Consider the following 20781-nt stretch of genomic DNA (forward strand, 5'->3'; position numbering starts at 1 on the left):
GTACCGGAAAAAAAACAAAAAAACAAAAAAACAAAAAACCAAGCAGACACTTCCAGGTTTCTTTGATACAGAAATACCCTAAGCCTTTTTCCAGAGCATGATTTAGAGACCCAACACAGGGCAATGGTTTCCAAGTTTCCTTTCCTACAATTTTTACCTATTTCTCGGATAATGACAGGATCATTCACCATGGCTCAGAACAGGACTCCTTGCACATGCAGAGGTGTCAAAGAACACCTAAGGGAACCCAACACGAGTGAGCATAAAATGTGTCAACTACCAGTGTAGAGATTCATCAGATTTCAAATGCAAAAATACTTAGCTACAATGTTGCAAGCCAGCAGCCACAGAATGAAAACTTCCCACAGTGACAGGAAGGCTGAGGTTCTCAGCACCCAGACTTCTCTGACAACACACTTCTGCCCAGCTTGTACTGGACAGTCATAAAACACTGCACTGGAGACTAAAAACAGCACACAATAAAAGTAAATACAAAAAACTATCCTTTCCTCCCCTGAGCTAATGTTGTGTCTCTCCCCAGAAGATACAAACATACAGATATCCCTAAATTCTTTCACCGCCTGTGTCAGCAGCCGTCTGGAACAATACTTCCCCATATCCCCAGGTCCAGTTTTTGTCACATACACCCTGATTCTCCACTCTAAGGAAGACTCCCCAACTTTACACCAGCCCTGTTATCAGAACGGGAGACCAGACCCCACTTGCAAAGCAGAGCCACAGCCCAGGTCCCCCTTCCCATCTGACCACGGCTTCTGTGCACTGTCACACACACAGTCAGTGGAAAGTACCTGGAATGCCAGTCACTAGGAAAGGCAGCAGTAGTAGTTCCAGAGCCGAACACCATTCCCATTTTCTGGAGCACATGGTACTTTCCAGAGCTTCCCAGGAACACTAGAGACAGCCAGCAGCTCCGCTAGAAAGCGACCAAAGGCGAAAGGAGAACTCATGAATAAGGTTAGAGGAAAATACCTAATGAACTTTACTTTAAATCTAGCACCCTTGCGGGGGTTGGGGGAAGAGACCAAAAACAGGAAGTCTTACAGTTTTTTTCATCTGAGAGCACCATGGTAACAGAACAGTTGTTTTTTTTCTTTACTATGTATTAGCACTTTTTGCGGGGAGAAGATCCACAGCTTCCGTCCAATTCTCAGAAGGATCACAGACCCACATTAGTCACAGGGGTTCATGATCAGAAACACCCTGGTAGAGAATATATGACTTCAGTTCCAAGGTAGGAATCGCTTTGATTAACTCAGAGGCTGATAGCCAATGCCCGTCCAGGTGTGGGTAAATCTCATTCAGAGCAGAAAGTCTGGGAAATCAGATTTATACAGCCTTAATGCCACATCTCCCTCCTCCACTTTCTCTTCCTTTATGATAAATTCAGCATTTGAGCCGTTAGCCACTGAATATTAGAGGAAATTACTTGGCCCTAAAGAATGGATTCCCTAACCTTGTGGTCTCAGAAATGTCAGGCCTATTCCTCATTCCAGTTCATTGACTCTATGCAAGTTAGTTATTTTCCCACCAAGACTTTCTGGGGGAGGCAGGAGCCAAAGCACAGTCCGTGATCCAGCATATTTGTAAACCATTTCAGAACTGGGGACATTGCTGATTCTCAAAATGGAGGTGACCAATAAAATGACTGCTGTCTAAAATCTGTGATGAAAACAATCACTTTCCTTAAAGGATCAGCAGAGGGGAACTGGATCCGCTCAGCAGCTGACACTGTGTGAGACACCGCATACTCCTAGTCACACCGCAGCCCGGTGAGGTGGGCAAGAAGTATGTCATTGCGACTCACCGTCAGACTTGCCAAGGACACACTTCTGCTTGTCGACCCTGTCTGCGGTTCTTCCTCCCGTGTGGGTGCCAGCAAACCTTAAGACCAGAAGAAATGGAGCAGAAGCAGAAGCAAAGGAGCAAGGTAGAAGGGGAGATATCGTGGGGAGATTGCAAGGCAAACTGTAAAAAAGGAAGAGAGGACAAGGCAGGGTCAAATGAGAAAGATAAAATGAAGGAAGGAAGTGAACCCCACAACCTCTGAGAAATCATTTCCCCGCCCATCTCCAGTCTTCTCAGGAAAGGGGAAGAGGGAGAGGGGGCAGCATTGAGCTCTTCAGAAGGTAAGTGAGTGGGGCTGAAAGACCTGCAATCATCTCAAAGCAGTCTAGAAGGAGGCACCTCAATGAGATAAGCCTCACTGCGAAGTGGGGAGAAAGGAGGCTTTGTTAAGGCCATTCCACCCTCTCTCTCTGGTCTGCTGCACACTCTCCCAAGCCTTCCCCCTGACTGTGCTCAGGACCATGAACCCCAAAGCATCCCAGGCCCTAAGACTTATTACCCAACTCCCTGAATTAATCTCCCTAGAGGTAGGCTGGTCTAAGAATCTGAGTTAAGAATAGAAGGAGATATCAAATGATGATTTGAAGTTGTCTCCCTTCTAAAATATGTGTGATTTGAAAGAGGGTCCCATAGCGCTGGGGTGATGAGGGAAGGTATGAATGAAAATGCCCACATGGGTTACTGTCAGATTAATAATCCATTTCTGTCCAAGGTGAACAGGTCCCAAGTACGAAGTACCCGCAGATGAATAGAAAAGTAAGAAAAAAGAAAACAAGAAAGGCATAATTCTGGGATGAGGGGGCTAGCAGCCTCTAGGACTGAAACCCCATTAACATTTTCAACAAACTTTTATTGTGCAAGAACAAAGGAGGCAGCAGAGGAATGGGAGTATATCAACTGTTTTAGCAAGGACAATACAACTCAATTATCATAAGAATGAGACTTGACTAGTCAGCCATCATGTCATCATTCCTTGGGACATACCTCAGGAAAGCATCTAGTGTTGCCGCTGGGGCTTTCAATGTTTTTGCTAGACTTCCTCCAGAACCCAACAATCATGGCTTGGTCGGGCCTGAGGCAATACATTGTAAGAGTAACTGAAGAATGTCCTTCTCCACAGGTTATCCTCATTTTGCCTGGTCATGCTATAAATACACACCAGTGCCCACTCTATGCTAGGTGGGTGTCCGTGTGAATGCCAAGGTTACAGGTCTGGCCCCTGTCTTCTGGAATGTGGTTCCATGCTCCAGCTGTCGCCAGATACTTTGGTTCATACTCTCAGCTTTGTTTGCTGGCTTCAGACCAAATCAAAAAGGGCCATTTATTTTCCTTAAAAGGGAGAAAGAGAGGGAGAAAGAGAAAGAGAGAAAGAAAGAAAGAAAAAAAAAGGGAGAAAGAGAGGGAGAAAGAGAAAGAAAGAAAAAAGGGAGAAGGAGAGAAAAAGAAAAAAAGAGAAAGAAAGGGAGAAAGAGAAAGAAAGAAAGAAAAAAAAGGAAGAAAGAGAGAAAAAGAAAAAAAGAAAGAGAAAGAAAGGGAGAAAGAAAGAGAAAAAAGGAAAGAACAAAGAAAGAAAGAGCGGGAGAAAGAGAGAGAGAGAGAAAGAAAGAAAGAAGAAAGAAAAGGGAAACAGATTTATTCAAAGCCAGCTCTGAGGAGATGGAGCCCATTTGCCTCCAATCACCATCTCGGAAAGGAAGCTATGTCTCAGCTAGAGGAGGTTTGGAGAAGTTATTTATCTATAAAATTTAAAAAAAAAAACCCTAACTTTTAAAGTTCTACTTTGCAGTGCCAATTTCACAGCTACTTTTTCTTTCCTGTCTCCTGGCTTTGGACTTCCATTCTCCTCTTTCTGAAATACTCTTTCCCCGTTTCTAGTAGGCTGGCTCACCATTCTTCCAAAGCAGCTCAAGCTTTAGCTTTTATAGACATCCTTCCAGAATCACCTCTATTGCTCTAGGCTCACTGTTTCCAGTTTCCCTTGAAATCTTGCTCTTATTACTTCATAAAAGGTGTGTGTGGCTCTTAGGGGAAACCAAACTGCTATACAAAGTTTCTAATTAAAAAGAGTACATGAATATTATGAAAAATTCACCAAAGAAAAAATGAAAAATAGAAAGTTAAAAGTAAACCATCTGGTCCAGAAAAAAAGCACTGTTAGCTTTCCGGTATAGAGTATTCCTCCTCGTGTGCTTTTCTATACTTATACACATAGATTTGAATAACTGGGATCCTATGGCATATGTATTTGATTTTTTTTTGGCATATGTATTTTAAATGCGTTTTTTTTGTTATTTACATAATGAGCAGAGTTCTGTGATGTTAAACTTTCTTTGAAAACAAGACATTGAATGGAAGGCTAATATTTGCTAGCACTCATACAGTAAACTTCAGCATTCCTTTTCACTGGACATGTAGATTGTGTCTCACTTGTAGTTGCATTGTGAATTTCCAGAGGCCCTCAAGTGCTGACTTTCTGAGCAGCTGGAATGGAGAATGCTCAAGGTGGGGTAAATGAGAAGTGAAGGAGTTTCAGGCCCTTTTTTTTTTTCTAGGACTGGATTTTGAATCCAGAGCCTTCATTAAGTTACATCCCCAACCCTGTTTGTAAACTGTTTTTTTTTTTTTTCCTCACCACATTGTTTAATATTATATATCAGTAGTAGAGATTAATGTGTTCACTATGGGAGATTTTTGTGTGCACAAAACACCAGCCCTGTCCCTACCCCTATAGTCCCTAGCCTTTTCTTAGTTTTAAGACAGGGTCTCATTAAATCATTTATTTGCTCAGCCTGGGTTCAAACTTATGATCCCCCTGCCTCAGCCTCCTAGAGTGCTGGGATTACAGGTGTGCACTACCAGCCCTGGCTCAGGTTAGAGGTTCTTTTAGAGAGACGGGCAGGCTGAATGAAGGACAAAGCCTGAGGGAAGGAAAAACAAATCTGCCAGTGCTAGAGGTTGCCTAGAGGCATTGAGCCAGGATCTGTGTAAGCAGCCCACTGGGGACCTATGTTTGGACCCTGCGGATATATTGAGTTATGTGTCAGCAGCTTGGAGAAGGCTGTTTTGATCTGTATGAAACGTATGGTCTGCTGGAGATGTAGCTCAATGGCACAGTGCCTGCTTGGCAAGCGCAAGGTCCTGAGTTTGATTCCTGGTACCAAAAAAAAGGCGGGGGGGGGGGTCTGTCTGATTGTACAGATTCTACCTTCTCTACCATCTTAAGAAAATAATACCCACAGGATTTATTTTGGACCAACAAAACATGTCACTTTAAAAAAATATATCACTGCTTTCAGTCTGTCTATACCCAAGAAAGAAATGGGAAACATATCTCTTCCTTGCAGGTTGTCATGAGAAATAAAAAGAATCCCATATAATTCTAAAAGGTCTTCATAGGTGTGGTGAGTTGATGTCCATGTGATGTGGTTAAAAGAATGGAATTCAAACTTAATCCAAGGGTGCTTTCTCCTGCCCCCAAGGCAGCAGCAGCCACTGGCACACTGAACACCCACTCTGAGGGTTTTAGGCCTCTGAACAGATGCAAGACAAGTGTGGGTGAAGTAACAGGTAAAGGACCAGGATGCTCCCTCACCCTTGCAGTGGGTAAAGCAGTTGGCAAAATCCTGGTTAAGTCCCTGGAGGAGGGCTGTGAAGACCCCAGAAGTGAAGACGTACAAATCAGCAAGTCTTACATGAATTAAAATCTGGTCTTCTCCAAGTGTCTGATGTGGTGGGTGCTCTACTGTCTGCCTGCCTTACACAAGGTGATAATAATGACAGCTTTTCTCTACTAAGTCAGGTACTTGCCTGGACTTTTTATCTACATTATCTCACTTCACTTCCAACATCCCCATGAGGTCACCTATAAACACCATTTACATTTTACAGCAGGGGAAACAGAGATTCAAGGATGTCAAGTAGCTTGTGCAAAGACACTCAGCTGATTAGGGGCAGGATCAAAATTCAAGCATACATCTGTTTCATACTAAAGCTGGCATGCCTAACTACCGTGTGCAAAGCCTCAGGGGCTGCCAAGGGCCTGGGCATCAAGGAGTCTGTAGTATGCCTCCAGAAAGGGTGAACACACAGGAAACAATACGGTAGAGTCAAACCAGCCCAAAATTAGAGATGTGGAGAAGATGGAGCTCTGAGTAGCATAAAAATGTTCAAGGAGGACTTTGGTACTGAGCTGAGAATAGAAGAGGTTAAGTAGGGGCTATAAATCTCACAGATTTAGAAGTGCAGAAGAGTTATAGAAGGCCAACTCATTCCAATAAATTCTGCCCAAAACAATGGGAGCAAAGATAGGAACGCAGTCTCTCCCAAATAGGATGCCCCCTCCAGGCTTCAGAGTTGAGAACTCTGGTGGTGAACTCTGGTGGTGAACCTATGGCACACATGTAATTTGTTTTTCTCTTAAGACAAAAGTTGTTATTGTGTGAGTTGTTTCTTCTAAACTGAAGCCTCAGCATTCAGGTTTAATCGCAGTGTTGGCACCTTGTAGTAAATAAGTGCAATAAATTATGTATGGGCACTCGTCTCTAAAAGGTTCACCTTCTCTTAGAGGATAAGCATAAGAGAAACATAAGGGCACTGCTGTTGCTATCCAGACTCCTATTGGTTCCAGTAGGGGGCAGTATAATACCTCAGGTCCTTGAGTAAGCTTCAGCTTTGGAGGCCATTTCCACAGAGACTAAACAACAAAGGGACCCAGGACAGTATCCCTAAGGTAACCTACCATTTCAAAGGATATCAGAAGAAATGAATCCAGAAGAGGAAAAAGAAATGGTTTGGTTGGATAGAAGGAAATCTAAGAGAAATTGGTGTTTCAAAAAACAAAAGAAAGTATTTCAAAACTGTACCTAGACTAGCAAAAATTTGTCCATAGCATTTAACTATTGTGTGGTTTTTAGCAATTCTGACCCAAATGAGAGCCATTTTAGAAGGGATGGAAGTGAGATTCTCTTTTCCTCTTCTCTTCTTTCTCCTTCCTACCTCCCTTTCATTCAAGCTGTTGAGGGCCAGGGATATAGCTCAGCAACACAAACACCTGCCTGGCAAGTGCAAGGAAGGTCCTGCATTTGATTCCAGGTACCAAAACAAAACAAAACTGTTGAATATTTCTTCAGCTGCATCTGGAGATGTAGCAATGAAAGCCACAATCCTGCTGTCGTGCAACTCATGGAGGAAACAGAGAAGTTAGTTGCCACAGAGAAGTGACTGTGAAATGAGGATCTTGGGTCACAGAGAAAGGACGTCTAATCCAAACTGATCACAGCAGGCTCTTGGGAGATAAGCAGATACATATGGATCCTTGATAAAAAGGAAAATGCATTATATAGGATGAATATGTGTAAAATCTGAGAAGTAAAAGAACTTTGCTAGTTCCAGAAAATGAGGATATTTTAGTGCGACTGAAATAAATGTCATATAAGAAAACCAGGGTCAGACTGCTAAGGGTTCAATGCACATGAATAACAACCTAGACTTGATTCTGAAGGCTTGTAAACTTAGAAGTTAGAAATAGCACACTGATGAAAAGTAGAAAGAGAATAGAAGCAACGTGACATAAGGCTACTGAAAGAAAGCCTGCTAAGCTATAACAAAGGACTTCACGAGGCAGGGGTGATGTATGAAGGGTCAGGGTCAGAATGAGCAAAGCTTGATACCTGGTTGTATGAGAGGGTAGAGTGACCAGGAAAAAGAGTCTGGTTTCTGGCTTTGGTGATCACATCAGTTGAAAAAATAAAGACCACAAAAGGACATGGAAGATGATAAACTCCATTTTGGGTGTGTTACATTTAATACATCTAAGATGCGGATGAACGTGTCTGAGGTTCAAGGGAAACATCTGAACTATGTACCAGATATTTGAATAACTGGCATACAAATTAGGGTTGAAGGCATGCTGACACCAGCTGGCTGAGGAACAATTTGGACAGAAGTCACAAATATGCTAAGTGTAGCTCTTTATGGTTAACAGCTCCAAGCTCTAAATGTTAAGGGTTATTGGCTTTTAAGGTTAGTAATCCCCCAGCACTATACTGGCAGCTAACATCAGCAACTACCAGCTGCGCTTGGGGACTTTTGCTGGTGACCAGAGATGACAGCTGCCAGCAATTATCCATTGCTCTCCAGCAATGGAGATGGTAGTCACCCTTTGTGTCACCAGTCCTGGCTGCTGGCCACTTTCAGCATTAGAAGCCAAATGTTAGCATTGTCAGCTTAGCCTACTCTTATGGAGATAGCAATCATGAGTAGGCAAAAGTATGGCACCTTGCAGAGGCTTTATTAGGACTTATGCTGCAGCGGAGGGGGAAAATACATTCACTGACCCACTAAAGGAATAGGAGAAGTTGCTTTGTCCTATATAAAGGAAAAAAGCAGAGCTCACGCACACATGCAATTTCAGAATTTCTGTTTTGTCCTGAATAAGAGGAAGTGCTCTTTGAGGACCTCGCTACGCATAGCTGCAGGGTGACTGAGTCATTCAGAGAAAATCTAGGGCAGAGTCTCCTGGGATGGACTCATGACCAAAGCTTGCTGCAACCAAAGCAAATGTTTCCCAGCAAGGCCTTAGGGTATCTGACATGGTTGTGGCCAGCTGCGGGATATTTGGAGCTGTCACAGAGAAAAGAAAGAAAAAATTATTTAAAACACCTCTTGGAGAGTGTTGGACCCTTCTCTTCCATCTCAATGCCATCTGTGTACATGTTCTAGAGAGGTATCATTTAGAAAGAACATGTGAAGTGAAAGGGGTTTAGGAGGGAAATCCCCTGGTAAAAACAACTTTTGAGCGAGCAAAGGAAGGGTCACATGCAAATGAAACTGACAAAGACTTCCTTGAAAAGTGGGAAGAAAATTAGAGCACTTGGAAAGAAGTCAAGAGGAAATAAAAGACCTTGAAGAATAGAGATGCTAACAATACCAAATGTTGCCGAAAGGACATATGCAAAGGCCATGATGCTGTGTCCATTGCAAACTATGCAGTTAATTTATAGGACAAGAATAAGAAAATACGTAAGAAATGTATGAAAAAATGTTCATTCATACTAGAAATCAGGGAAACGCAAATTAAACAAAAATGATTATATTGTCTATCAAATTGGAAAAAATAGTTTATTTGATAGATTCCAATGATAACAAAAAGATGGAAACCAAACACTTGTGCTATTAATGCGAGTATAAATTGATGCAGTCATCTTGGAGGGAAATTTAGTGTTCCTTATAAAAATTTGTAACTGTATGACACCTTTGATACTGTTTTACTTATAAAAATCTGTATATTGTGTATCAGAGTTACTACAAGAACAGATTTAATGTATGACATATGTATATCTATATCTCTCTCTCTGTAGATATATCTTTACAAGGCAGGCTTGCAATGGCTGCCTGCAGAGTCAAGGGTAGAAGAACGGGCCATCTGCAGGCTGCAGAGTTGAAGGAGGCAGTTGAAAGTGGAAGCTCTGGAGCTCACTGCAGAGTTTTGTGGTCTACACCAGGAAGCTGGACAGTCTGTACTGGAAGCCTGCAGATGTATGTTCAAATGCAATGGTGAAGGCTGGAGCTCTTCCCAAGAAACAGAGGCAAGACTTCCTTCTTTTTTCCCTTTTTATTGCATCTGGGCTGCAAGCCTGTTGGCTGGTGCCACCCACACCTAGGGTGAGTCTTCTGTTTTTAGTAAGTCAATCATTTACACACCCAGAAATGTACTAAACTAATCTGCTAAACATTTCTTATTCAAGTTGACACCACAGTTAATTATCACCTACAGTACTGATATAATTGTACAAGGATGACTTGTACTATTAGGATACTCTTGAAAAAATATAATGATGTATACATAATAGTCAATACAATATGACTTATAATGAAAGGAGTTGGAAATAACTCACATATACCAATCCATAGAAATTTGGATGAATAAATTAGGGTATAAACATACTGTGGAGGAATATGGAGCTGTGGTAATAGATAGAACAGAATATTGATTTTTGATATATTTTAGATTCCTTTTAGAATTTTAAAAGAACTTTTGACTCCTCTTAAAGGGATATTTGTAATAGACTGCTAAGGAAAAACTGTAGATAAATACATGTGGTGGACTCCTATTTTTGCTAAAATTGTGATGTGGTGAAGGTTCTATTTATTATGGCTACATATGCACATAAATAGATCTGAAAGAATTGATATGAAATTAGAAAATAGGGGCTGAAGAATTTGAATGGAGCTCTTTTAAATTAAATTAAACTTAATTTAATACTACTTTTTGTGGATCAAACCCAGGGGTGCTCTACCACTGACCAATACCACCAGCTCATTTTTTATTTTTCAGTTTTGAGATAAAATCTTGCTATGTTGCCAAATTGTCCAGACTGGCATCAAACTTATGATTCTCCTGTTTCAGGCTCCTAAATAGCTGGGATTGCAGGCATGCAACACTGCATAGGCTTGAGTAAAGCTTTTAACTTTTATTCTTACTTGTTTTGTTTTGTTTTGTTTGAGACAGAGTCTCACTATGTAGCTCAGGCTTGCTTTGAACTCACTGTGTATTCCAGGCTGGCCTCAAACTTATAGTGACCCTCCTGCTTCAGCCTCTGAGTGCTGGGATTAAGGTGTGTTCCACAACACCCAACTCTTATTTGATTTTTTATAAGAAGCATGCATTCCTATCTATTACTGTATATTCAGAAGGAACCAAATTTCCATTGGAGTTAATAAGTTCTCAATTTTGAATAAATTATGGGAGAAACATCAGTTTGCATTGGGTTAAAAAATAAGAAATGAGGCAGAACAAACGTCATATTTTTAACAAATATGGCAAACAGTTTGAAGAAGAGGAAAGAGCAACTTCTGGGCTGGACTGGGCTAGTCAAAGCCAGCAAGTATTTATGCGGGGATACCACTGTGGGATGCCCAAAGTGAAAACCACGACAGATCAGAGAAAAAGACCACAGCTTACCTAGTAAACCCCTTAACACAAAGCTAGAAACCAAGCCCAAAATGCTTCCTAAAAGAAATGAGAGAAGATATACCCCCAAAAGGATGGGGGTGGGGAGAGAAAGCTGATGCATGAAATGGCACTGTTAAAAATAAGTAGATTCCAAACAGTCTGACCAGATACTGGAGGTTGAAGGTGCTAGAGATGTTACATGAGGTATACAGTTTTGATGGGTGATATTTTATAACTGAGTTATTTGAAATTCTATTGTTTCTTTAAGTTGATTGGCTTTCTCTGAAATCTATGTTAGAAAACTTCATTTATGTTTTGGCAGAAAGGGGAAAATATCACTGTGATGGTTCAACTTCATTGAGAACTTGATTGGTGTGATGGATTGACAACTGGTGGTGAATTTGTAACACCCAGCTAAACTGAATAAGTGTGTTGCTGGGTGTGGAAGGCCCACCTGAGGACTGTTGCCAATAACATTAAAAAGGAGAACTGGAGAAGAAGAAAGGGGGCTCTTGGTTCTCCTGGAGGAGCTTGTCATGCTGGCTTTCCTGATATGAACTTGGTTGTTCTCACTGTTGAAGGAGCTTGGGACCTTGTTGTCACTGAGAATGGCTGCAGTTCACTTTGTGGGAGCTCTGGTCCTTACTTTGAGCATTGCTTCCTGGCTCTGGAGGGGAAAATGGTGTGCTGTTCAATTTCCAGGAGAAGTTTGTCATGCTGGCTTTCCTGATATGAACTCAGCTGTTATCATCAGAGGAGCTCGGGACCTCTTTGTCCCTGAGGATTGCTAAGGTACTTTTGGTGGGGGAGCTCTGGTCCCTACTTTGAGTGTTGCTTCCTGGCTCTAGTACAGATCCCTCAGCCTACTGGCACAGATCCTTCATCCCACTGGCACAGACTTTCTAGTTTCCACCACTGACCTTTGGGCCTTCACAGCACAGATCCGTGAAACAGACTTGCATGAAACACTGTTGTGGGCTATAGGCCTCCAGCTGGATGGATAAAGGGCATTGTCATGGGCTCTAGGTCTTCAGCTGGACTCATGCAGGACATTGCTGTGGGATCTAGGCTCTCAGTTGGATTCTTTGGGTCTTTAGTATGTGGACAGATTTCCTGCACTCTTTTGGACTTGACTCTGGGTTACTACTATAAAATAATCCTATAAATTATGTGTCCTGTATCAAATTGTTTCCGTTGAAAACCCTGACTATAATAACTTTGGTACCAGAGAAGTGGGGTTGTTGCTGTGACTGTACCTGACCATGTGGTTCAAGAGCCTTTACGAATGGCTTGTGGGAAGAGTTTGGAAAGGTTTGGAGATGTTGCCTGAAAGAGTACAGAGCTGGAACACATTAGGCTGTTCTGTATGGGGGTTCTGGTCAGAGCTTAGAAGACCAGAAGGCTGATACAAATCTGCCAGTAAAGTCCAGGCGTGGGAGGTTTCTGCTGGGAAGAAGAACTGTATTGGTTGTTGGACTCCAGATGATGTGTTATGGCTTGGCAGAAAGTTTGTCTGCATTTTGCTCATGTCCAGAGACATTGCCTGAGACTGAGATTAAGGGTATCACACTAATTAATCTGATAGAAGAAATTTCAAGGCAGTCAAATGTTGAGGCAGTGGCATGGCTATTGTTGGGGGCTTTTAGCTAGATGTATGTTGTGAATCAAGAGCAAAGAGCCCAGCAGGATGATTTAAAACATTGTGAATTTGGCCAGAAAAAAGCTCCAGTAAAGCTGTGGACTGCAAAGATAGAACTGAGGAGATCTCAACTGCTGAGAAAGAATACGAGAATATAAAAGATGGCCTGGGGGAAGCACAAGAAGCAGCAAGTCTCTACCCTTTGCAGCCTCCAAACTGCAAAAGTGAAAGACTGCTTTGAGGAGAAAGCTGCAGAGCACCATGTGCCAGAATGATGGCAACATAGAGACTTTATTCCTTAGAACTTGATTCAAAGTGTTCAGCAATCCAGGTACTCAACCCCTACAACCAAGAGAAAGGGAAGCTGTTGCTCTAGCTGGCAGCAAACCTTGGCAGCATCTACATGGTGTTGGTTTTAGATGCATGGAAGATACAAGAGTTGGTCAGGAAGGCTTCCACCCTGATTTCAGAAGGCCTGAGTGGCCAGGCAGTGTGCTCCTGAGAGGGCAGTATGTGAAGCTGTGAATGAGAAGCCAAAGGTGCAGTGGAGACTCCAGAAGTTTGAAAAAGCCAGGAATGTAGTTCATCTATGGAAAGTTGCAAGGAGTGAGCAAAGCAGGCTTAAGAGAAAAGCCATGGGAGCTACAACCCACTGGAAGTGCCATAGAGGTGGAACCATGCAAGGACTTTGGAGCTCACAACTTACCACAGATTGCTTTGGGTGTCCCACATGGAACTACAGGATTTAATATTTGCCCTGTGGATTTTAAACTTGCTTTGGTCCCAGTGCTTTGTATCCCCCTGTTTGTACCTTTTGGAATGGTAGTGTTTATCTTGTACCATTGAATGTTGGAAATGTTTAACTTTTCATTTGTACAGGGACTCTAAGCTAAGAGTTTGCCTTAGATCTTGGAGAAGACTTAGGACTTGGATTTTTCAACAGTGCTGAAACTGTTACGACTTTGGTAACTCTTACAGGTGGACTAAAATGCCTTTTGCATAAAGGGGTGTTCATTAATCTCTGGGGGCCCAGGGGAGGAATGTTATGGTTTGTGCTGAGATAGATGTCCCCGCAAAACCTCATGCAGTCATGGGCACAGGCATCTAGATTTTGTGATTGGTTCATTGTCTAGTACTGGGATTATGGGTGTGAGTGCTATACCCACCAAGGGTGGGTAGCTTACATACAATATAAGGGACAGAAAGAGTCTTCTCTTTCACTATTCCCTTTTTGCTCTTGTTGCTTTTGCTGTTTTCTGCCATCATGAACTGTTGCTCCTCTGTCATACCACCCTGCCTTGGAGCCAGCTGATTATGGACTGAACTCTCCACAAACTGTGAGCCAAATAAATCTTTCCTCTCTAATTTTGATATTGGGTATTTTGTTTCAGCAAGGAAAAAGTAACCAACACATTTGCCTTGAGAGATGCCTAGGAGATTAGTAATGGTCACTTCTGGGTCTGTGCAGATGAGTCATGGGAATCTTGGGGATTGGCTCCTTGCTCTCTGCCTCTTTCCCTCTCCTCTGCTTCCTGGCTCCCATAAGGAGCAGGAAGGTTTTCTCTGCCAGGCCTGTCTGCCATGCTGTTTCTGCCTTGGAGCCAGCCAACCATTGACTGAAACTTCTGAAACCATGACTCAAAATAAACCTTTTGTCCTCTAATTGCAGATGTTAAGTATTTTGACTCAGAAATAGAAAAGTGACTAATTCAGACACTACTAGAATGTCTAAAAAATGGATGGAAAAGAAAAACTTTCCCTTCCAGTTCTTTAAAAGAATTCTTGATCCTCAAGAGGAGGAATTCTTTGCTGTTAACACCTATTAGCCACTCTGAACAAACATCTTACTGTGTAGGGGAATTCTTATATTTTTTAAATTGAAGGGCTATCCTTGATTCTTTTAAAATTTTATTTATTTATTTGTTTATTTATTCATTTTGAGACAAGTTCTTGCTAAGTAACCAAGTTGCCCAAGCGAGGTTTAAACTTGTGATCCTTCTGTCTCGGCCCCCACAGAGTGAAGTCACTTAAACTATTCATTTTTCTTCATTTATTTTTTCTGCTTCTCAGACTGTATAATCTCAATTGGCCTATCTTCCGGGTTAATTTTTTTCTGTCTGCTCAAATCTACTGTTGAACCTTGTGGAGAATTTTTCATTGTTATTGTCTTATATTTTTAAATTTTTAGTCCCCTTCTCCTCCACTCCCTCTCACTCCCTCCATCTCTTTGCCCTCTTTAATTTTATTTAAATATCCTTTTCCCTCTTGAACCCAGATGTGCCCTGCTGAATCAAGTGTATTGAACACCAGAAAAAGGCAAACTAGACCTTTCCAGTAATAATATTGAAATGGCAGCACTCAAACTGTGGTTCTCTTTTCAGATTTTGAAGATTGAGAATTCTGTAGCTTCTGTTTTATCTCATCAAAATTCAGTTTAGTTTATGAAATGTAATAAACAAATGAAAATATCAAGCCTCACTTTAGGGTTTCTCAAACTGAGTATTATTGATATTTCATGCTGGATAACTCTTAATTTTTTGCTGTGAATTGATATCTTGTGCATTGGAGAATGTTAGTCTCCACTCATCAAGTGCCAGTGGCATATTCCTGGTCCCAGGTATAACAAAATCTCTCCAGACATTGTCAAAATGTCCCCTAGGAGAGAGGACAGAATTACTCTCAGTTGAGGACCTGTCTTAGTTACTTTTCTCCCATTGCTGAGACGAAATACTTGACACCCAGAATTAAGGAAGGAAAGGTTTATTTAGCTCACAGTTTGTGGAGGTTTTAGTCCACACTTGGCTGGCTCCAAGGCAGGGTGGCATATGGCAGACAGCAACAGTTCATGGTGGCAGAAAGCAGCAAAAGAAACAAGAGCAAAAAGGTAGAAGCAGCCTCTTTCCCTCCCTTACACTGTATGCAAACTACCTGTCCCGGGGCAGTTGTAGCACTCGCACCCATAATCCCAGCATCAGACCATGAATTAGTCATAAACTCTAGAAGCCCACCCCACGACTGCATGAGGCTTTCGGGGAACATCCAGACACAAACCATAACAGGACCCTTGCACTATAGTTCCCTGTGCAGAGCATCAGATAAAGACGTCACTGGGTTTTTGGTAGTTCATGGAAGGAGGCACTCCACATTTGTTATTTACTGTTACTCATGATATGCTTCTGTGTTGCTTAAAATACCATGGCTAAGTATATTTAGTAAAACTGGGTATGTTCAAAACATTGGTGATTAAGGTAAGGATAAGGAAGCCATGGGAAAGTTGAAAGAAGTGGGAGCTTTATCACAGACCCCTGGAGTGATTGTGAGTATTGCTAAATTGGAGGTCCTGAATGAATGTATGGACCAGAGAACAGTCAACAGAGAAGAATAATGAAAATAATGAAAACAGAAGGATAGTTGGTGGGGCCCATTTCTTAAAGAGATAGAAGCAGTGGTCTCCATAACATGAATGGATGACAAAGTGGATACCTCTCCACTAAGAATGTATGCCAGTTTGAGTAGGACACACCTAACATTACCTTGGCCCAAGGAAGGAGGCTGAGGTGACCCACCAGAAAATGCAGTACAGCCAGTACAATAAGGGGCCTGCCCACATTGTAAGAGGTAGAACACTAGGAGAGAGAGCTAAGCAGGAAAGTGGTACCAAGTGTGTATTGGGCCAAACTAAAGTGGAGCACATGCATCTGTCCAGAATATAGTCCTGATAGTGATGTGAATTCCCCAAAAGGATATAGTGTCCTGGGAGTAGACCACAGCACTCTTCCCACTGGGGCTCAAGCAGCTTGCTGAGTGTGGACTGGCTCACAGCCCCAGACATGGACTGGGCCATGTCAGATGGTGCTGCCTTTGTAGTTAAGGCACAACTGAAGCCAAACTGAGGTAAATGCCACGGGGCTCTTTTTCTTCTGTGTGGCTAGAGTGTCATTTGTACCTTAGTGTGCTTGCTTAGAAGATACCCAACCTCCAAGTGGATTTGGAATTCGTTCTCTTCTTGGCTCACTCATTAGTTTTCCTGTTCTGACTGAATAAGTCCTGTCATCTATTCTGGCAATTTAATCACCACTTTTATGTTTACATATATAGATGGTTATTTATTCAACTTACATTTATTATGATCATTTGTTATTGTAACTTGAGGAACAAATATGTGTTTTATACCTCATTTTGCCTGATTAACATACCTGGAACATAGTGAAAGCCAGGCTGCCTTTGGAGAATAATCAGCCTGTGGATGTGGCCAGATGTGATACAATCTTTTCCCAGAGATGGATGTTAGATTGTGACGATCTGGTAATTGGCTCTATGAAAGTATTCTTTGAATACATTCCCTCAAATTTGATGAACCTGAAAACAATTTAGAATTAATTTGTTCCCAAGTTCCAGCCCAATGCATGTTGCTCAATTAGAAATGGGAGAGCACATTGGATCCAAGTACATGCACGCTCTACTTAGTACATCTGATGTTCTTCTGATAACAGGAAGTCAGATGGATATAGTGGAGCATTATCTGCAACATTTTCTAAGGGAAAATCTGTTCTGAATACTAAACAATCAAATTGCAAAAGAATATTGTTAGTTATTTCAAAAAGGATAAGGAGAGCTCAGAAAAGATTACAGAATTTGGTTAAGTTGGAAAAAAAGAACTGTTAAACAAGCACACGAACCAAACTTTGAACAAGGGGTTTGACATACATTAGCTCATTTATTCCTCAAGTGGACTGTATGAGGTAGGCGTCATTGTCTTAATTTCACAGATGAAGACACTGGGGCTCAGTGTATTCATGTTTGCAAAACAAAGAACTGAGGTTGGCATTGAAAACCCCAGTATTGTTAAAGCATGCTGACTGCTTACGAGGTTGTGGAAAGACTTTGATTTCAACTTTGAAATCCACTTGCCCACTGGCAGCTAAAACCACGCTGTAGAAGATTAAGTAGGAAATGTGTAAGCAGAAGGAGGAGACAGCAACTGAGGCTGTCACCAGTCTAAGTGTGCAGCGGCAAGCCTCAGCTGCACCTTCTCCAGGGAAGCCAATAATTCTTCCATTTGTTCCTGATCAGTTTCCCGCCCCATCCTCAGAGGTGACTGCAAAGCTTTACATACACCCTTAAGCAGCCCATTAAGTCTCATCTTCCATTCTCGGTTGTGATCTTGTCACTCCCGAGGCTTTTTATCATAAAAATCAGTCAGCTGCCTGCCCTGCGGAAAGCAAATCCAGGTAGGCCAACTTAACCTTACCTCTACCTATTTCGGAAAAAAGGAGGTCTGTTTATGGCCTCCACCATAAAGATCCTCAGCTCATTCTCATTTTTAAACAAAAGCAAGAACTTTTATGAGTCTGGAGTAGGGTAGAAGAAGTACAGATAGGTAGAAAGGAGAGGAGAAAAGTGTAGTTTTGAGGAAATATAATTTGAGGAAGCTCTACTACTCAAAAAAACTTGCAGCCTCAAGATATAATCCAAGTTCCTGAGATAACCTATCATCTCATACTTGTTTTTTCCTCTATGCTCTTCACTCCTAAATCACTAACAGTCTTAAAAATAGTAGAAGTCTAGGGGCTGGGGATTTAGCTCAGCGGCACAGCACCTGCCTGGCAAGCACAAGGTCATGAATTTGATTCCTGGTACCGGAACCCCCCCCTAAAAAAAATACTAGAAGTCCATAAATTTGGCCTGCATTTTTCTGCTGATGCTACAGATCAATACATCCCAAAGACTTCCATTCTCAAAGAAGCTGCATTATTAATTGGGTATCACCTTTCTAAACTTCAAATATATATAAATAGTTAATATTTGTTACCTAGTTCATAAAGCCATTTTGCTTTTTCTCAGCAATGGGCAACCTGAAAGGGAGAGTAGGTAAATAACTCAAAATATTCTAATATCACATATTATACCCCTAACCCCAGACCACAGTGTGCCCCACCCCTCCAGCACCTTCCGTCTTCCTCTCTGAGTGTACTCCTTCGGTACTGCCTGAGAAATCTGCCTGTGCCTCTCTCCTATGCATCCTGAAATGCTTTCCTGCAGTGATACATCAAGACTCTGCCTGGCCACGCAGAGACCCTCATATTCTCATAAGAGGGACCTCCTCGGGCCATTTGGGGACAGGTCTCTTCTTTTTTTCCCTTACAAATAAGAGTCTTTGACTGATAAAAGAGTCTGTAGTCACTATTTCTGTATTCCCACTTTCCACACAGCATAGACAGACTTTTGCCCTTCCTAAGCCACAAATGTATGGCCTGGTACCAAATCCAACCATCATGTTTAGCTTTCACCCTCCAAGGCTTCTCCTCAGCTTTTGACCCATTAACCATTCCTTGCACAGAGCTTTTTGTTCTCTTGCTTTGTATTCCATGACTTTCTCTCATTTCCTGCGTACCTCTTGGATTCTGTTTCCTGTGCTCACTTATTATTGATATTCCCCCAAACTATGTCTATGTCCCTGTCTCTTTTTACACCTGACTCCTAAATAGTTTGTTCTTTCTCTGTTACTTTTTGTACCCTTTATTTTGTTTTTCATGAAGAAATTTTTCTAATATCAAGTAGAGAGAATATATACAGTTGGTATATCAGTTTAACTGTACATTGAATCTAGCTCATTCTAGCAATTGCCCTAACAACTACTATTTCACAAGGGCAAAATAATTTTATACGGATGAGTGTTCTTTATTTCCTTGCATAAAATAACTCGGTGTGGCTATAGAATTCTTGGGTTGTAATATCTATCTTCCCCAATCCTGTGGATATTATTAATTGTTTTATGATTTTTTTGAGGCACAGCATAAAACTTCCAGGCCTTTGCTGATGGTGTTCCCCTACTGGGCTGTCTGAGTGTGGGGATCACCAGCATTTAACTCCTGGACACATTGCTCCCTCACAGGACAGTGAGTCTGGAGGCTTCCCTCATTCTAACTTTACTATTGTCTGAGCTACACAGTTTGGTCTCTAGTTAGCAAGGGCTCCTTCCCAAGTCATCAACACTTGTGCTGGATTTCACCTATTTCATATTTTCATGTTCTCCTACACTTTAAATGAAATCTGATCCTCATACTCTGGTTTGAATATTTGTGTCTTCCCTTCCCCAAATTCATCTGGTGAAATCAGAACCTCCAAGGTGATGGTATTAGGAAATGGGGCCTGTGGGAGTTATATCATGAGGGGAAACCCTCATGAATAGGACTAGTGTCCTTATAAAAGAGGCTTGAGACACCCCTCACCCCTTCCGCTATATCAGTACACAGTGAGATGGCATCATCCATAACCAGGAAACAGGCCTCACCGGACACTGAATCTGCCAGCACCTTCATCTTGTCTATTCCAACAGCCAGACTGTGAGAAATGAATTTCTATTGTATGTAAGTCACCCAATTTATGGTATTTTGTTTTAGAAGCCTAACCAAACTAAGACACTCTTTTTCTGGCTTTTCCTTCAGTTTGTTTCACTTTTGCGGAAAACATTGTACTGACCTTTACAAAAGCCTGTGTAGTAAACAATTTAACCTCATCTGAAGAAAGGTCTGGCCTTTGCCCTTGGATTCTGAGGGATCAACTCTAACTCTCTGGAATGTTACACCTGATGTGGTATGTTTCTGTTTGCCAAAGAGACATTGTACCAACCACATAGCCTTCTGAGTTATGATGAGGGCTTTGTACCGCATGGTATCCACTGAGTCCTTTGAAGGCCTGGAAACTGAGATCAGCTATAATGGGCTGTTAATCGCGCCCATGTAGTGGAACACCAGCTGACTCTGGACACTAGGGCTTTAACGAACTTCCCTGGTTGGCAGTACTCCATGTTTATGATCACATGCCACTACCAGGAATAGTTACCATGGTCCATGATTCCATAGGCAGAGAACCCACCTAGACTCTACACTAGCTGTCTTTTCTCTTGATTTCATCCTGTATCCTTTCTCTCTGATTAACCCTAACAACAAGCATACCAACTTTCTGTAAGTTCCATGAGTCCTTCTAGAAAATTACTGACTGTGCTTTTGGGAAATCCCTGCACTCTTAAATTAGCATCAGAAGTGAGGGTGTCTTGGGGGGGCTGTCCCCAACTTAGCAGGTGGCTAGTCATCACAGACTTTCTCTGAAGGTTGATAGAGGGTAGAAGGAGATACCATCAACTTCCCTTTGTAATCTCACAGAATCACAGAAGCAGTCAATCCCCAGACGTGGAGATTCCTGACAAAGGGGATAACCTAACCTCTCAGGTTTTCTGTGGTGTAGGCAATGTACTATGAAAGAGTCAGTTGCATTCACAGTCATTACATTATTCTCTTGGTCATCCTCCACTGCTCCTGTT

The 20781-nt window shown here is 41.9% G+C and overlaps 1 protein-coding gene and 1 long non-coding RNA gene across 5 annotated transcripts in view; one reads left to right on the forward strand and one right to left on the reverse strand.

Moving 5' to 3' along the window:
* Positions 1–2040, reverse strand: part of Cd48 (CD48 molecule) — a 12571-nt gene extending 10531 nt beyond the window's left edge. The window contains exons 1-3 of one of the 4 annotated variants that reach the window (XM_005400215.2): positions 1826–2040; positions 1063–1221; positions 810–934 (exon numbers count right to left, since the gene is read on the reverse strand). In XM_005400215.2, the coding sequence (XP_005400272.1) occupies positions 810–885 (76 nt within the window). In that variant the 5' untranslated portion in view covers positions 886–934; positions 1063–1221; positions 1826–2040. The remainder of the gene's footprint in view (positions 1–809; positions 935–1062; positions 1222–1825) is intronic. The other 3 variants (XM_005400214.2, XM_005400216.2, XM_013522521.1) reach the window with 3 other exon arrangements.
* A 70-nt stretch (positions 2041–2110) lies between these two features.
* Positions 2111–11214, forward strand: LOC106150236. Its single transcript, XR_001236936.1, has 3 exons — positions 2111–2147; positions 9225–9528; positions 11142–11214. It is a non-coding gene; the product is annotated as an uncharacterized LOC106150236 (long non-coding RNA).
* Positions 11215–20781: the final 9567 nt, after the last annotated feature.

This window comes from Chinchilla lanigera, unplaced genomic scaffold (assembly GCF_000276665.1).
Source record: "Chinchilla lanigera isolate Chin_1 unplaced genomic scaffold, ChiLan1.0 scaffold00067, whole genome shotgun sequence".
Taxonomy (NCBI): domain Eukaryota; kingdom Metazoa; phylum Chordata; class Mammalia; order Rodentia; family Chinchillidae; genus Chinchilla; species Chinchilla lanigera.